The sequence below is a fragment of the Botrytis cinerea genome, chromosome 1 (genome assembly GCF_000143535.2).
Source record: "Botrytis cinerea B05.10 chromosome 1, complete sequence".
NCBI lineage: Eukaryota > Fungi > Ascomycota > Leotiomycetes > Helotiales > Sclerotiniaceae > Botrytis > Botrytis cinerea.
Genome location: NC_037310.1, coordinates 38,662 through 56,482, shown reverse-complemented (window position 1 = coordinate 56,482; position 17,821 = coordinate 38,662). Strand labels below are relative to the sequence as shown.

Below are 17,821 nucleotides of genomic sequence, written 5' to 3'. Positions count from 1 at the left end.
CGATTCAAATATAACTGTGTGAAATCGGGGAGTCGTGATAGAACAAGACTTTGCAGTGATATGCAGCCATATTTTGAGATTCTACGAAGATATACTAAATCTTATCAAATTCAGTTTTCGTGCCCAGCAGATTCTGGTTACACTTACGACCAGAGAGGTCGACCAGCTTTTAAGCCAACACTTATACATCGCAAACCCCTGGACATCGAAATATCTACAGTATTTGTAGAAAAACATATTTGTGTAAATCTAAACATAAACTTGAATACGCCAGATAATTACAACAATTCCCACGCTCTCAATGTTCACAACCCTTCGAAATGTCCAATGGCGATTTTTTGGTTTCTATTACTTACTCGAATACAGGCGTAATCCATTTGTTCCAAGTTTCGTCCTCCCTCAATCTCTTGGCTGCTGATTTCTCGATCCAAACAATCAAATATACATTCCCATTCCGCTGTGCCGGCATCGGTACTACTCTAGGAATGTAGTCTAAGAAAGGATTGGCCATCCTCAAAGCATCCGGAAATCCCAAACTTCCACCCCAGTCCTGCTCATAAAACCCCATATCTTTCAAATTACTAATGACCAAAATAGGATTTAGAGTCTTGGCATATGATACACGTTCCTGCGTAATATCGCCCAAGCCATCTAAGAACCCGATAATGTCTCTTATATGCTTATCATTAAAATCGTTTCGTGACTCGGAGATAGCAAGTGCTGCTTCAAAAACGGACTTTGGATGAATATCAAGGGTGATGGGAAACCCCAGAGCGGAATTTCCCATAAATCTCTTGGGCAGTGGTGGATCAAGAACTGTTCGACCATCATATGCAACAGATAAATTTCCCCGTAAAAGTTTTTGGCTCCCGTTCGATATTCTGGCACGGTTGACGCAACACCACATTAACGCAGCCAGTGCATCGTTCACTGTTAACCAGGATGTTGCTGAACCTTCTGCTGAGATAGAATCTCTGAGCTCTCCCAATTTTGAGTTGGAAATGCAGAAGAGGGCATTTTCCATCTCAGTAATTGACTTTGGGGGAGGGTTGATAAGGTGATTTCTCGGATCTTCGAGCTTTGAATTGGCAAGTTGTAGCTTGTATTCTCGAACATCCATTCGCTCAACGTTAAGATTTCCGCGCATGAGTGGGGATCTATCAAGAAAGCTAGGTAAGACCTTGTAGTCTTGCAAGTCGTCATTGAGGGACACTTCGGCTTCGGTGGGCCAAGAAGCTTTCACGTTCTTCGATAGAATAGAGAGGATGTTATTCCAGGCAAGTACATCACATGCTGTATGAAGGACACTCAGATGAAGAATCAATCCTCCATCAATGAAGTTTGCCTGAGCAGCTATAACTGGCAGTCTTTCCCGAGTCATATACCCTTTCACTGGACTGAGGCAGTCGTCTGTGAAGAGAGTACTCGGAAACCTTGCCTTTCTTAAATTCTTGTATGAATTTGGCCATGAATTCCCACTTCCGGTACGGAGATCATTGAATATCAATTGATTTCCTTCGAAATCTCCAGGTAAAGTTTCGATGCAAAACTTTCCAGGAGAACCCGTAGGGACGACAGACCCGCCAAGAAAAGGGATTTCCTTTATAGTCTGCTCCAAACCGCGCTTCAAGTGTTTATGGATATCTTCAATGTTACTGCGGCGAGAGATTGGCCAAATGTAATTCATACCGATTACATATGTTCGAGGCATGAGGTGATCTAGTGGCGTCAACTCAGTGATTAAAGTTTTGGTCGCGGAAGCCATTGCCTGATTGGGGGGAGCGCTGCTAGATATTTTTCGAGAAAATGGGTAGAAAATTGATTTTCATTGAACGTCAAAGACCGCAGAGCTTTTGAACTGTGTAATGTCTGATGGGGCTGTGCTCTCTGTATTCTGTGATGTAAATGAACTGGGAGACACTTTCCAAGGTCCGCGGGATATCCACAACCTGTCTGGGTTTCCGGCCACCGGTCATTAAACCCGAATATTCACCTTACTGGTGATCAAAAATTTCCCATCTTCTTTCTAGTTGGTATTTTGTCTTGTTTCGTCCCCGAATCGAATTCATCAAGAGTTCTTGGAGATTTCTTATCACGCATTCAACTTCTTTTTAAATATAGTCTATTATAGAATATGGAGAATCCAGTTTTAATCCAGAAAGCCCCTCGGCGATACAAATCTGCAATTCCATTATTCCTATTTCATGATGGTGGTGGAACGGTTTTACCCTATTACTTCCTTGAAAGCTTAAACCGCAACGTATGGGGAGTATCATATCCACACCTCAATGATGGCGGTACTTTTGAACATGGTATCAAAGGAATGGGTGAGTTGTATGCTGGATACATCCGGGGTAAAGTCTCCAGAGGCAAAGTCCTACTTGGTGGTTAGTTTCCCACTTTCTTACCTACATAACATCACTCAAGTTTGCTACAGGTTGGTCTGCGGGCGGGTCAATAGCGATTCAAGTTGCAAAGTGCTTGGAGAATATTCCAGAACTTTGTGTCGCTGGAATAATCTTGTTAGATACGCCATTCCCTGATTTTCCGGACTGGCGACCAAAGAATTCACCACCAGTTCAGTTTCATATTCCAGTCGTACCGGATCAAACAGCAAAGAGTAGATTGGCACAGCAGCAAGCTGTGAATGATATTATCCATGCGCTCTCAGTCTGGGAGTTGCCAACTTGGGAAAACGGAAGGTACAGTCTCTTCATTCTTTCACTTTAAAAGGTACATGCATGTTAACGATGGATCGAGATTCAGACGACCGCCACCCGCTGTTTTTATAAGGGCACTCAAGGTAGTACCGACAGAGAAGGTTGTAGAGGTCGACTGGTTTCGTGAAGAATATGCTTTAGGTTGGCAAAAGTATCCGTACAACTTTATAGTTGAAGAGCTTCGAGTTGACGGTGATCATTTTAGCATCTTCACTCCTTCATATGTGAGTTGCTACCTCTAGAGCCTCCAGTTTCTGATTGACTGACGTGAATTTTTGTAGCTACCGGAGTTGAGTACGAAATTGAGGGAAGCTCTGGATCTGCTAGATTCCAAACCAGAGACTGGCATATTACTGGATTCCAAGCTGAATAGTAGCATAGTAATTTCGGCTTTATGAATAGACACAATTAAAACACCAGGATAAACGTTCTTGACGTCGAAGTTGGCACAGTTTTGAATTTCAACCTTGAGGAGGCTTGGCGATTAGTCATGGCATGAGAGTAGCTGGAAACGTGGAGGGATATTCATATGCAGACGCGAATACTTGTATTTTTATTATATATTATATTGCCTATAGATTACAAAAATCTAAGTTTAAGAATATTGCATGAGACTACAATAATGAAGCCAAGATTGAATACTTTGTTCGATTCTAACGCTTCAATTTGAGTTCAGTTGCTTTGTTTCCTCAAAGCTGCCCGTGCTCTCGAACAATCGGAATCCGATGTAACATTACACCTGGAAGAACGGAAACCGAGGACCCACATCACCGTTGGAAGGCCACACGAAACCGCAAACATGGAGAAAGGTGAATAAGCTTTATGTAGAGACGATGCTCCCCCACAAAGAGCTCATGGTTCCTGCCACAGATCTGCATCTACCTAATACGATTTCTAGATTTCATCGAATTCAGATATCTTATCACAAATTGATTTCCAATATTCTCTACTTTCTATCAATCGTTATATTCATTTGTTAATTTTTTACGTACATTACTATTGCAATTATCATAACCATGTCTTTTCCAGAGCCTGTTGCCATCATTGGCATGGGTAAGTTATTATATTTGTTTTTTGAAAGAAACGAAGTAGCTAATAGACGTTCAGGATGTCGCTTCCCAGGCGACTCAGATACCCCAGATGAGTTCTGGAAGATGCTTGCCGAGGAACGTTCTGGACTTTCGAGGCCGCCATTATCACGCTGGAACATTGATGGCTTTCATGCAAATAAGGCTCGACCTGGTTCTTTAACTCCAGAAGGTGGTTATTTCATTAATGAGGATATTTGGAAATTTGACCCGGCGTTTTTCGGTATTGTACAAGAGGAGGCGAAGGCAATGGATCCTCAACAAAGAAAGTTGCTGGAGTGTGTTTACGAGTCTTTTGAGTCCGGTGGGATTACGCTGAGCCAATTGTCGGGCTCCAATACAGGTTGTTATATTGGAAATTTCACTTCCGACTACTACCTTCAAGGTCATCGAGATCACAACAATCCGAAGCCTTATAGTTTATTAGGTTCTGGTTACACTATAATTAGCAACCGAGTTAGTTATCTTTTTGATCTTTGTGGTCCGAGGTAAGTTTCCTGTCAACTCATTTCCAGGTGCACAACTGAGAGTGTGCCAATAGTCTCACAATTGACACGGCTTGCTCTTCCTCTCTTTACTCTCTGCATATTGCCTGCAGAGCGCTACAGACGAAAGAAATTGATGCTGCGGTAGTTGGTGGTACAAATCTGATGCTCGCCGTAGAAACCCAGATGAGTACAGACAAAGTTGGCGTTCTATCAGCTACATCTACTTGTCATACTTTCGACGAGTCAGCTGATGGATATGGCCGTGCTGAAGGTGTTGGTGCAATTTTTTTGAAGCGTTTGTCTGATGCCATTCGGGACAATGATCCTATACGTGGTGTAATTAGAGGCACAGCTACGAATGCGAATGGAAAAACCAGTGGCATCACCCAGCCAAGTGCGAAGGGACATGAGACTGTAATGCGTACAGCCTATGAATTCGCCGGTCTGGACCCAAGAGATACCTCATATTTCGAGACACATGGCACTGGTACTCAAGTTGGAGATCCAATAGAGATTAAGGGTGTTGGAAATTTTTTCTTTAACGGCACGGACAGACAGAAACTTCTTGTTGGATCGGTATGTTACATTGTCTGAGTGTATCATTTATAATAATTAATCTTCTAGGTGAAAACCAATGTTGGACACAGCGAAGCAGCCAGTGCCTTGGCAAGTATAATAAAAGTATGCTTAGCTATGGAAAAACGCACGATACCAGCAACAATTGGTATAAAAAAATTGAATCCCAAAAGTAAGTTGTACAGTGCAGCTACTAAGATCATGCACTGACTGTTCAATAGTCGATTTTAAGGGTGGAAGGATAGAGGTTGTTCAAAAAATGACACCTTGGCCAAAAGGCTTTTCTGTTTGTCGCGCAAGTATAAACTCATTCGGTTATGGAGGAGCTAATGCCACTGCAATTGTCGAAGCCGCCGACTCGGTCCTACCAGGGAAATTAACTTACACCCGACGGGGTCAGGATGAGAGGGATCTGGAAGCTAGCAGTGAAGAATCTGAGTCAGTCGAAATGGTGGGAACGAAATCTGCCTCGCAGGTGCGAGCTGTATCTCGTTCAGAATTTCTTCTTCTTTTTTCTGCTCATGATATCTCTACGTTGAAAAGTAACATTGAAAGGTGTCGTGACGTGGCAGAAGATTATAACATACTAGACCTTGCGTACACTCTTGGCTGTCGGAGATCGAATTTCTTCAATTGCGCATACACGGTAGCACGAGAAGATGATGTAGAGGAGGATCTCATGGAACACGAGATTACGTTCGGAAAGAGGGGAAATGGTGGAAACATTGGTTTCATCTTTACAGGACAAGGAGCTCAGAACGCACAGATGGGTCGAGAACTGATGTTGACATTCCCATCATATATCGACACGATAAGGAAGCTTGACCGTTCATTGCAGTCTCTAGGGGATGATTCTCCCGATTGGACTATTGAAGATGTCCTGATGGAGCCTGCAGTAACCAGTAAGATCAACGATGTCGAGATTTCACAACCTGTTTGCACAGCCGTTCAAATAGCTCTTGTTGAGCTTCTTCGACTTTGGAATGTAACGCCAGTTGCATGTATCGGTCATTCGTCTGGTGAAATTGCATCTTCATATGCTGCAAATCTCATAACAGCCGAGGAAGCTATCATCTCCGCATTTTACCGAGGACGAGGGGTTGGCACTCTCAAAGTGAAAGGTACTATGTTGGCTGTTGGCGCCGGCCCTGAAGAAATACAACCTTATCTCACCGACGGACTGCGTATTGCATGCTACAACTCGCCTAACAGTGTTACATTGAGTGGTGATATTGAGCCTGCTACCATAGTTCAGAAGAAGTTAGAATCTGACAGGGTATTCGTTCGCGAGCTGAAGACTGGCGGTAGAGCTTATCACTCACATCACATGCTGAATATCGGCAATGACTACGAAAGTCGTTTGTCAGAAGCACTTTCTAGATTTGGCGCATCTCAAACCACCAATCAAGCTCAAGTGCAGAACCCAGTATTTTTCTCTTCCGTAACTGCTCAACAAATGCCATCCAATTTCAAACCAGGACCTAGCTATTGGCGTCAGAATCTGGAGTCTCCAGTACGATTCACTGAAGCGGTTGAAGCTGCATTGGCAGCAGATCTTGGAATTTCACAATTTGTTGAAATTGGCCCTCACTCTGCTCTAGCTGGTCCTTTGAGGCAGATTAGAGACAACCTCGGGATAACACCCAAAGACTTGGATTATGCTGCCACCTTAGTACGTGGACAGAGCTCTGTGACTCGTCTTCTGGATCTTGCTGGAACTCTTACTATGAGAGGATTTTCGGTGAATGTCGAGCGCGTCAACGCCATTGAAAAACGGGAGGGTGGCGCTATAATTACAAAAACTGGCTTGCCGATTGTTGATCTTCCTAGGTTCTCATGGAACTACTCTGCCGGTGAGATTAGGAACAAAAATAGACCAGATGAAGAACATCGCTTACGGAAATTCAAATACCACGACCTATTGGGTGCCATTCTTCCAGGGTCCTCAGTGGAACAAAGACAATGGAGGAATATGCTTGACTCTAAGAATTTCCCGTGGTTAGAGGAGCATAAACTTGGACCGCAACCTGTGCTGCCCGGAACTGGCTACTTAGCAATTGCAACCGAGGCTGCTCGTCAATTTTTCCACGACAAACTGACGGTCAGTGGGGCGTTCCGATATTTCTTTCCCAACATTAGCATCACATCTGCATTAAATATCCCACCCTCTGGATCCCAAGTTGAGATTGTTACAACAATGAAATTCGCCACCATAACTGCTTCAATTACGTCCAAAACGATTGCGGAGTTCACAATATCGTCTATTCAAGCTGGCAATTGGACGAATCATTGTGTCGGAACTGTCACAAAGAAGAAAGCTGTTACCATGGCTCCAAGATTCGACGAAAGTAAATTACAAGAACCAAAGGCTGCTCGAACTTGGTACCGTGGTTTCCAAAAAGTTTCGCTGAATTACGGACCAGCTTTTAATGGGTTAAGTAATATCCGTACCAATCCAGCTCTGGAAGAAGCCGTTGCGGACACTGAGCTCTGTCCTGATGGTGTCTCTGAGCATGATTCCGCATATATCGTACACCCCGCAGCGATGGATACCTGCATTCAAGTTGCACTGATTGGAGCACACAAAGGCTCCTTAGCCGGCTTAAAAAGATCATTTGTTCCAACGTCAATGGCTAATGTCTCCTTATGGTCCTGGGCCGATGATGATCACATCACTCAATTGACCCCTGGAAAAGGCAAGGTCCTTGCACATGCAGAGTTTTTCAGTCTACGTGCCATGAACGGGTGGTGTCAGCTTTTCTCGCCTGAAGGCAAGCCATTGTTTGAGATTGAAGAGCTATCATGTACTCAGTATTCGGAAGCCCTTGATGACCTTGGAACGATAGATCGTCACCCATACCTTCGCACTGTATGGAAGCCAGATGTCGATAAGATGGTCTCCAACTTGACTGATAATTCTCTACTCGATCTTATTGTCCACAAACGTCCTGGATTTAACATCTGTGAGATTTTAAATACAGAATCAATGATTTCCGACAACCTTCACAGAGTTCTTGAAAGCGGTTCATCCCTTCGTCGGTACAAGACTTATACTGTTATGGCTCTCGGCGACGTTGATATAGAGCCAATAAAAGTCAAGTATGAAGCTTTCCCTGGTGTTGTGGTGCAGAAGTTGGTTTTAGACGATGTCCCGGAGACATTCTTTGATTTGCTCATTGTGCCTCAATTTCCTAGCGACGAGATTGATTTAGCAAAACTCAAAGGTCTATTAACACCAGGTGGGAACATGCTGCTTTACAGTTCAGAGTTCAAGAATGGCAATACAATCAAAACAGATCTTCAATTGGCTGGACTTTACACACTTCTTGAAGACAAAGAGTCTTTGCTAATTAGTCCCCATCAAAGAACCAGTTCTGATCTGCCAGCAGGAGAGATTGTACTCGTCACAAGAACTTCTCCAACGGTATTCGACTCTCATATCTTTTCTGGATTGTCAAAGAGTGGAAGGTTAATCACCTCAATTTCCCTACAAGACTTCAAATTCCACGCTCATACAAAAGCAACCTACGTTTTTATTGTGGAGTCCGAGTCTAGTATATTTCATGGATCTTTGACGAGCCAAGAGCTAGCAACAATACAGTCAGTCGCAAGTGGAGCGACAAATATGCTATGGGTTACTCATGGCAATCTTCTGGAGGGAGACGATCCTAATGCTGGAATAGTCATTGGACTAGGCCGCTGTCTTCAGACAGAGCATCCAACTCTTACTTTTAAAACTTTGGACTTGGATCATCGAGATCCTATACAGACTATCTCCAACATAACGACCATTCTGAATGCAGCTGACAGTGGAGACGAAGATAAAGAGTTTATGGTCAAAAATGGTATTTTCTATGTCAGCAGACTTTCTCAAGACCCTCTACTGGATCAACAGTTTGTTTCTGGAGTTGAGTCGGAGCCGAAAATGATACCCTATGAGCCAGAAAAACGTATCAGGTTGGGGATCGAGCGCGTCGGTATTTTTGATACGATACACTTTAAGGACGATGAGTTGGAAGCTTCACTTAAACCTGGAGAAGTCGAGGTAGATGTGAAAGCAGTCGGTTTGAACATGAAGGTAAAAGACTCTAAGACTTTTCTGATTTCTCAAAGCTAAATTATTATAGGATTTCGCAACGCTTCAAGGAACTTATAATTCAGAAATACTGGGTCTTGAAGGTGCTGGTATAGTCAGAAGCATCGGTACTGGGGTCACAAATGTTGCCATTGGCGACCGAGTAAGTTGGGCTGGTTTTGGAAACTTCCGTAACATCGAAAGATATGACTCCAGATTCCTCCAGAAACTTAAACCTGAGGAGACCTTAGATCAGATGTCAAGTATTATGATGCCATTCTTAACTGCTATATATGGATTAATATATCTTGCCAAGCTTCAACCAGGAGAATCGGTACTCATTAACTCTGCTACTGGAGGTGTAGGACTTGCGGCAATTCAGATCGCGAAAATGATTGGTGCTGAAATTTTTGCTACTGTTGGAACTCCAGAAAAGAAGAAATTCTTGATGCAAGAATATGGTCTTCAGGATGATCATGTTTTATCATCGAAAGATGCAAGCTTTGCAGCTGAAATCATGCAGACTACAGGTGGCCGTGGAGTTGATGTATCCCTCAACTCGCTTGTTCGTGAGCAATTGAGAGCTACCTGGAACTGTATAGGACACCACGGTCGTCATATTGAGCTCGGACAGACCGATATCCTAGATCAAGGTATACTGGACATGAGTCCTTTCAAGAGAGGCGCTTCTTTTATTGCCATGGACTTGGTTCTTGTTTTCGAACACAAGCCGGATCTTATTTCTCAGTAAGTTAACACATTCCCGACGGGATCTATTTACACTGACATCAATAGGATCTTGGGCGAAATTATGCATTACTATCGAGATTGTAAGATCCAACCCCTCCCAAATCTATCGGTTTTCCCTGTCTCTGCAATTGGCCAGGCTTTTGAAGAGTTTGGCAAAAACAGTAGAATTGGAAGGGTTGTTGTCAGCTTTGACACTGAGACGATCAATGTAAGTTATTCCATAATTCATTCAAGATTGTGCTAATCAGACGCGTCTCAGTTTGCGAAGAAGAAGAAGTCAATTGCTTTCAAGTCAAATGGTTCATACCTACTTGTTGGGTGTCTTGGAGGCCTTGGTCGATGTTTGGCTCGTCACATGGTTGAAAAGGGCGCTCGTCACTTGATTTTCCTTGGGCGCTCTGGTGAAGACAGACCTGAAGCTGCATCCATGATCAAAGATTTTAGAAATGATGGAATCACTGTGGATGTAGTGAAAGGAGATGTTACGAGAATTTCCGACGTCCAAAAAGCAGTTGACTTGGCTGCCGGTCCGTTATTCGGTGTTGTGCAAGGTGTAATGGCTTTAGATGTAAGTTGACTGAAATGTGGGGTTTTATGAGTGAAATACTAAAATTATGAAACAGGATCGACTTTTTACAAGCCATGACCTGAATAGCTGGGAATACGCCGTTCGTCCTAAGGTCACAGGAACTTGGAATCTTCACAATGCCGTTGCAAGCCACTCTCTAGACTTTTTTGTCATGCTCGGATCATCATCTGCTTTATCTGGTTTCCCAACACAAAGCAATTATTGCGCAGGAAATTCTTTCCTCGAATTCTTTGCGAGATACCGTCAAAGTAAAGGTCTACCAGCAACCACCATCTCACTTACCGTCGTCACCGAAGTTGGATTTGTGAGTCAAAATGAGAGAATCGAAGATGGTCTAGCTAGAACAGGAGTTCATACCATCAACGAAGCTGGTGTCATTGATCTCATCGATACTGCCATGATGAAAGCCCCCTCATCATCCTGGAACCTGGATCCATTGGCCAACAGCTTCATCGTAACCGGCGTTGAGCCCCTCCAATTGAGTGCAAATCTCGACATTGATAGCATACCATTTTGGAGACAGCCACGTATTGGACCTGTTTTTAACGCGGTTCTGGCCAAGAAATCAGGAAACGAAACTGGTCCTGGGCAAAATAAACGCAGACTTTTGTTACCCGATATCTTGGAGATGATAGTAGAGAAATTTTCCCAGACATTCAATGTGGCTGTTGAAGATATTGACCCCGGAACTGAAGTAGTCAGGTTTGGTATGGATAGTATGATTGGAACGAGCTTAAGAACGTGGTGTTATAAGACTCTGGGGGCTGATATTGCAGCATCAGATTTCATGAGCTTAAATTTGACGGCGGATTCATTGGCGAAGAAGATTTATGATATAAGAAAGGGGTGATAGAGGAAGTAACGCGGCTCAGATATTGATTGAAATTCTTGTTGTTTTAGTACTTGGTTAATGTTATGTAGTTTATCTTGTTGACCCAACTCATCTTGTATTCACTTCCATAGATATTTAGTTCACTTGAATAAATGGGACCGTGTGGTTTATTCAATATGTTGAGTTACGTAAACAAATGTAGATGAGCCTGAAAGTAAGGCTCTTTGACTTGCCAAAGATAAGTAATGAAAGCATGATACTATCTTTCTTCCCGGATATCACATTGGTCTCGTTGTAGTAGTGTGGGGAGGTTGATCATGTATCTATTCAAAATCTTTACTTTTCTCACAGTAGCCAACTTTGCTTAAATCCTTTGATTTTTGATGCTACATATAGACACCAAAACTCCACATCAATATCCAGGGGGTGCAGGGATAGTTTTCCAGACAAGAAATGCGTTTGTAGTTGTCACATGACTAACTTAGCTGGCAGGGAATTGGCAGAAATGAGAAAATCAAGCAAGCAATCGCTATGGGATATCCACCGCCTGCCATCATGACCATCATTTTGGACTTTCGCAATCACGTGACAAAAAACACCAGGTCACCTTGAATGCCGGTGTAGGCTGGTGTAGCCAGAATCATGAAAAATATACTTTTAAATACCTTATGCTTAATGTCTCGTATCAGCCATCCTCAAGCATCTTAAAGGTCTCCGGCTCGGTGACCGTGTCCCAAAGACAAACCTTCGGTCTCCGAATGAGTTTCCGTGGTTAATCTTCGGATTCCATGTTCAATTCCACCATGGATATTGACCCACATCTCAGAGTTCGAGAGCGTATGAATCAACGCAAGCAAAGCCGGTCTATCTGTAAGACTCGATCCTGAGTTACTTTTAATTGATGGCGGGGATCTCGTGGTTTAAGTAAGTACCGGCAGAGGAAGGAGGTGCGAATAGTAGTCATCATTTCTCACGCACGTATGTAATGAACATATCCTTCGTAGACCATAGCATAAATGACAAGAAAAAAACAATATCCAGACCCAATCCTTCAATCAACATTGCTATCATGACTCAAACTTCCCAAATGAAAGTTGTAATAGTAGGCGGATCGATCGCAGGCCTAACCCTCGCACACTGTCTATCACGCTATGGAATCGACTACATCATTCTCGAACGCCGCCACGATATAGCGCCACAAGTAGGCGCTTCAGTAAGTTTGATGCCTAATGGATCACGAATTTTAGATCAATTGGGAATGTTTGATGCGGTCTCGGAAAACATTGAACCTTGTGTTTTTATGCAGACATGGGATGAGAACGGGAGGTTGCTTTCTGAAACTGATGCGCCGATTTTGACGGGAAAGAGGTATGTGATTTTCAATTTGAGAAGGTAGATTGCAGTGAGATTAGATAGAAGGACTGATTTGGGATAGATTGGGTTACACGATAACGTTCTTGGAAAGGGAGACACTTTTGGAAATTTTGTATCGACACCTTCCCGATAAATCGAAAGTTCTGACTGGCAAATATGTCAGGTCAATTGAACAAGATAGTAAAGAAGCGGTTGTTATTTGCGAAGATGGATCAAGGTATTCTGGAGATGTGATTGCAGGTGCAGATGGCATCCATAGCACTATAAGATCAGAAATGCGAAGACAGATCGCAAAGGAGGGAACGACAAAAGATCTTGAAGCGTTGAAAAGAGATGAAATTGCTCTTTCGGCAGAATACAGTTGTTTGTTCGGAATCTCTAAACCAATTCCAGGATTGGAAATCGGACATACGCATCGCAGTTCAGGAAAGGGCGCTTCGACTCTATTGTTTGGTGGCGTGGATGGAAAATTATATTGGTTTCTGTTCACCAAGAATGAAGAAAGAACATTTGGTGATGGCATTCCACGCTATAAAAAAGGCGATGAAACTAATCATGTAGCAAAATACATGCATCATCACGTATCGGGCAACATTCTCCTTTCCGAAGTGTGGAAAAATCGTATCGTGGCAAATTTTGTCACCATCGAGGAAATGGAGAATGAACACTGGAATTGGAATCGCGTTGCATGTCTTGGAGATTCCATACACAAGGTTTGTGCCCAAATCTTCAAGACGAGAATTGCTTTCTGTGCTAATACAGATTCGTTAGATGACACCAAATCTTGGCCAAGGAGCAAATTGTGCAATTGAAAGTGCAGCAGAAATGGCTAATAGTCTAGCGAAAGCGCTGAGAGACGACGGCAGTAAACCTGCTATTGAAGATATCAACAGCGCTTTATCGCTCTATCATCAGAAACGTAACGTAAGAGCAAATTTGATCGTGAAAGCAGCAAACAAATTTACTCGTGTAGAAGCACTTGCTACGACGGGTGATTGGGTCGCATCTATGTTTATAATTCCACGCTTAGGAGATATTCTTGCCGACCGAGGTGCAAAGGTTCAGGTTGGAGCTACGAAATTGGACTGTCTGCCGATGCCAAAAAGAGCATTGGAAGGGACAATGCCTTGGAGTACGAACTCTGGTATTGGAAAGGAGGAGAATCGAAAGCGAAGAGCCCAGCTTGCATTGCCATTAATTCTCATCGCTCTTTGGTTCTTCTGGAAGAAAACACCAGAACCAAAGGGATTTCCAGTGACGAAAACCTTCTCAGAGGTGAAATTGGACATGCTGAGCTCTATTGCCAATGCCATACCATTTGCAACCATCTGGACAATTGAAAGTTACCGTCGCGGAAACGCTCTCACCGTAGCGAATATCTTGTAAGTCACCTTCGCTTCCTGGCATTTTTTTTAAACCTACTAAGAGAATTAAAATAGCCCTACCGCATTCCTTTTGCTGGCTCAAAAGCTTGGAATTGAACTCGTTGCTCCAATCTATTTCTTTTTTCACTACGTTCAATCACCGCAGGAAAATTTTGCGGCCCTTGATAATCGACTGACAAATATAGCTTTCGCAAAAATATTGCCTCTGGCAATACTTTCGATTTTCTTGGGTCCCTCCTATTGCATATGGAGCTCTATCGAGCTTGAGTCTGCGCAATGGATATACGACAATGCTTGGTATTGGTATCCAGTCTACTTGACCATGTTTTTGAGAATTCTAAAATTTATCGTGAAGGACACTACTCGACTAAACAGGATATACAAGCCTACAGCAGATTTGTCGTATCTACGGATTTCATACAGCATTTCCATTCTTATTTGTGCAGCGTTTTATCTGTACGGAAGCCTCAGTAGTTCAACATCGATAGCTTTCCTCACTCAAGAGCTGCAACCTCCAATTCAGCCGATTCAGGCGATTCTGGGTGCTTTTTCGGAGCTTTGGGCGGCGAAACAGACCTCTTTATACGGTGCCGCATTTTATTGGACATTTCTTCATTTCGCCGATTTAAAATTCGTCGGAAAATCAAAGCAAAGCTGGCTTTTGATTTTGACGATATTTCTCTCTTCTACCTTTTTGGCGGGACCAGGTGTAGGCTTGATAGTAATGTGGGCGTGGAGAGAGGAAATAATGGCAAAAAAACATGTAGTCCCCGAGTAAATTGTATGTTGGGTGGTAAGCATGGCAAATAGAACAACAATCGTGTCAGCGACAACTGTAACCTTGCTTGGATGACACCACGTATAAAAATGATTGGTGATATGGAGAGAGTGGACGGATAGTTGATTGATTGAATCGATATATGTGTTGTTGGTGAAGGATTAGATGACCCTTGATTGTAGAAGTGCCAATTTGGACAATGATTATTCACCAGCTCATCGAATTAGAGCTCAAGAAACTTCACGTTCCAATTCTGAGGCTCGGTGACGTTCGTTGGTTGAGACCCAACATCCGTGAAAAATTTCCCCAAAGTCAATCCCCACCTGCTTCGGAGATCTACAATGAACACCGAAGGCAACCGACGAAAGGTGCAGCGGAACGGGCTCCACACATATGTATCGATGAATCCCAAATAATGCGTCACAGAATTCTCCGTTTCCAAACCACTCTGGAAAAATGTATCAAAGATTGAAGGAAATCAATTTTCGAAAGCCTCTGGAATTAGAATGGAACAGTATCTTTTTGATCTTGGGATTCTTTGTTCTAGCTGCCATCTTAATTGCATGGACTCAGAGGCCCGATGAAGAGTTGCTGCTCGAGAGGTTAAAAGATCTCGATTTACCGATTGTAGGAGTGGGACCAAATATCAATGTTAGCGAGTCGCTAGAAATCGGCACTCAAACTGTAAGCTTTGAAACTCCAGAATAACATGCGGTTAATACTAATCCTACAAAGTACCCAAATTCGCCATACGTTGTACCGGCCGATCGTGTTCCCATTGTCATTCTGCCAAACTCAGCCATCAACATCATAAAGTCTCTCCCAGAAGCAAAGATATCATTTGAAAAAGAAGTGTACGCTCGACATCTGGCTCACCTCTTGCTCAAAAAAGACCAGAAAATTTTCTCCGAGCCGATTCTTAATTCAATCAAGCAGGACCTTACTCGGAACATTTCGAAAACCCTTGATACGTTATGGGATGAGGTAGACTACGCATTCGAAAAGAACATCGGAACTTTGCCAGATGACGACGACGGATGGAAGAACGTGTCAGTGTATGGCAAGGTACTGAATGTGGTTGCATTGTTATCTGGAAGAGTATTTGTTGGTGCGCCGCTGTGCCGTGACGAAGAGTGGATCAAAGCGACGATTGCATACACGATAATCCTCGGGGTAACAGTTGGAATGCTCTGGAAACGCCCTTGGTGGCAACGTAAAATTCTGGCACCCCTATATTTCCGAACTTTAGTTGGTGTGCACAAGAAAGCCGAAGAACTGTTGAAACCACTCCTTGAACGCGAAGCCGCACTCGATCCCTCAGAGTGGGAAAAGAAAGCCGGAGAACAAAATGATGGACAACTTATCAGATGGTTACTATCACATACCCCGCAGAAGGGTGGAAAGATAGATGTGAAGCAATTGGCCCATGATCAATTGACAGTGAGCTTAGCTGCTATTCACACCACCAGCATTACGATATCCCATCTCTTATATGACCTGGCAACCTATCCCGAACATGTAGCTCCGCTCCGAACAGAATTGGAATCAGTCATTGCCGACCACAAAACAGCTGGGGGAAATGGAAAATTGAGTAAGGTAGAATTGACCAAATTGTGGAAGATGGATAGTTTTATCAAAGAGTCGCAGAGACTTAACCCACCAATTCTTGGTAAAGAATCCAACCCATGAGAGACATTTTGAGACTAATTCATGATTGTCCCGATTAACAGTCCAGATGCGTCGATATCTCACCTCACCACTGGCTCTACCCTCGGGTCATATCCTTCCATCAGGAACATTTTGTGGAGTAGATGCACAAATGACAAATCGCACAGTTCCATACTATGAGGCTTCTCCAATAACGCACCAGCAAACACCGTTCGACACATTTGATGGATTCCGCTTCAGCAAACTGCGATCTGTGCCAGGAAATGAAAATCGATATCAATTCGTTACGTCCAGTACAGAGAGTTTGAACTTTGGGCATGGTACGTTCTTCATTAATCTCGACACGCTCTTTGATTTATGCTTATCGATCAACGAATTAGGAACTCATGCGTGCCCTGGGCGCTTCTTTGCAAGCAACGAAATCAAGATTGCTTTTGCAGAGGTGTTGTTGAAATGGGACGTGAGACTCAAACCGGGAGAAGGAAGGCCAGCGAATTTGTACACTGACACAAACGTGATGCCGAACATGAAAGGAGAGGTGCAGATGAGAAGAAGAGAGTTAATTTGAGAATCAATGAATAAGAATTAATTGAATGACGTTTCCTTGTCAAGCAGAGGTTAACGTGCAAAATCATGATCTACTCAATTATGTTGTAATGTGTTGTGTTCTGTTGTATAGTAAAACCTCTCTATAAGGATGCTGGTTCTTGTAGTATTTGTAAGAATAACGTAGTTTATCAATACGTACACCACTTTTACCTCAATTTACATTTTCAAATCTATATTATTCAATAACAATTGAATCAATTAATTAAAACTATTCAAAATCTAATAATCTAAAATCTATTATATTATTTTAATAAATTCCTATATTATAACCTATCTTTCTATATTTATTACAATATTAAATAGAAAATACTTCTTCATTGAATTTATCCTCTTTTTAATATTCATTATATTAAATATAAAAATCAATTTTTTATTGAAATGATATATTAAAAGTTTTTTATTCAATAAACATTTCTTTTTAATATAATTAAAGTTTTTTTATATATCAATATTTATTTAATATTTCATTCACTATTTGAAATATATAAATCTTTATATTTAAAAATATATTTTTATAAACTAATTATTTTATACCTTTAATTAAAATTAATACAATCTCAAATATAAATATGAATAAACTTGATTAATAGCAAATTGTTTAAATTTTAATTAATATTAATTAAAAAAAAGCTTCAATTGAATTATAAAAAGTTTAAGAGATTTATTGATCTAGATCGAAAAAGGAAGGAATAGATATACAAATTCGAATATCTAATTTCGAAAGTACAATTTCAAGATTAAATAGAATTAAACTTATTCTTTGGAATCCTGATTTTATATTTTGAAAAGTGATTAATTCCTTATATATAGTTTTAAAAATTGTAAAGAATTCAACTTTCGAAATATAATTGATATATATTTTAATAAATCTATCAATTTGATTATTATG

General features: G+C 41.9%; 5 protein-coding genes across 6 annotated transcripts; 4 read left to right on the top strand and 1 right to left on the bottom strand.

The window, feature by feature from the left end:
• Positions 1–51: 51 nt before the first annotated feature.
• Positions 52–1,888, bottom strand: Bcboa11. Its single transcript, XM_001545564.2, has one exon. It carries the CDS (start codon positions 1,763–1,765, stop codon positions 353–355), a length of 1,413 nt encoding a protein of 470 aa, XP_001545614.2. The 5' UTR covers positions 1,766–1,888; the 3' UTR covers positions 52–352.
• A 144-nt stretch (positions 1,889–2,032) lies between these two features.
• Positions 2,033–3,376, top strand: Bcboa10. 2 transcript variants are annotated; one of them, XM_024690134.1, is made up of 4 exons: positions 2,033–2,387; positions 2,438–2,702; positions 2,767–2,944; positions 3,002–3,376. In XM_024690134.1, the coding sequence occupies exons 1-4, from the start codon at positions 2,135–2,137 to the stop codon at positions 3,116–3,118; spliced, it is 813 nt and encodes a 270-aa protein (XP_024545902.1). In that variant the 5' UTR covers positions 2,033–2,134; the 3' UTR covers positions 3,119–3,376. The 2 variants fall into 2 exon arrangements, with proteins under 2 accessions (XP_024545902.1, XP_024545903.1); XM_024690135.1 differs by having other exon boundaries at positions 2,761–2,944; positions 3,002–3,354.
• A 200-nt stretch (positions 3,377–3,576) lies between these two features.
• Positions 3,577–11,313, top strand: Bcboa9. The gene is made up of 9 exons (XM_024690133.1): positions 3,577–3,773; positions 3,828–4,296; positions 4,350–4,872; positions 4,921–5,044; positions 5,094–8,950; positions 9,000–9,694; positions 9,743–9,905; positions 9,957–10,265; positions 10,321–11,313. The coding sequence occupies exons 1-9, from the start codon at positions 3,737–3,739 to the stop codon at positions 11,134–11,136; spliced, it is 6,993 nt and encodes a 2,330-aa protein (XP_024545901.1). The 5' UTR covers positions 3,577–3,736; the 3' UTR covers positions 11,137–11,313.
• Positions 11,314–11,988: 675 nt separating this feature from the next.
• Positions 11,989–14,977, top strand: Bcboa8. Its single transcript, XM_024690132.1, has 4 exons — positions 11,989–12,486; positions 12,554–13,205; positions 13,264–13,874; positions 13,932–14,977. Exons 1-4 carry the CDS (start codon positions 12,104–12,106, stop codon positions 14,653–14,655), a joined length of 2,370 nt encoding a protein of 789 aa, XP_024545900.1. The 5' UTR covers positions 11,989–12,103; the 3' UTR covers positions 14,656–14,977.
• Positions 14,978–15,030: 53 nt separating this feature from the next.
• On the top strand, positions 15,031–17,093 carry Bcboa7. Its single transcript, XM_024690131.1, has 4 exons — positions 15,031–15,339; positions 15,391–16,324; positions 16,386–16,643; positions 16,704–17,093. Exons 1-4 carry the CDS (start codon positions 15,112–15,114, stop codon positions 16,889–16,891), a joined length of 1,608 nt encoding a protein of 535 aa, XP_024545899.1. The 5' UTR covers positions 15,031–15,111; the 3' UTR covers positions 16,892–17,093.
• Positions 17,094–17,821: the final 728 nt, after the last annotated feature.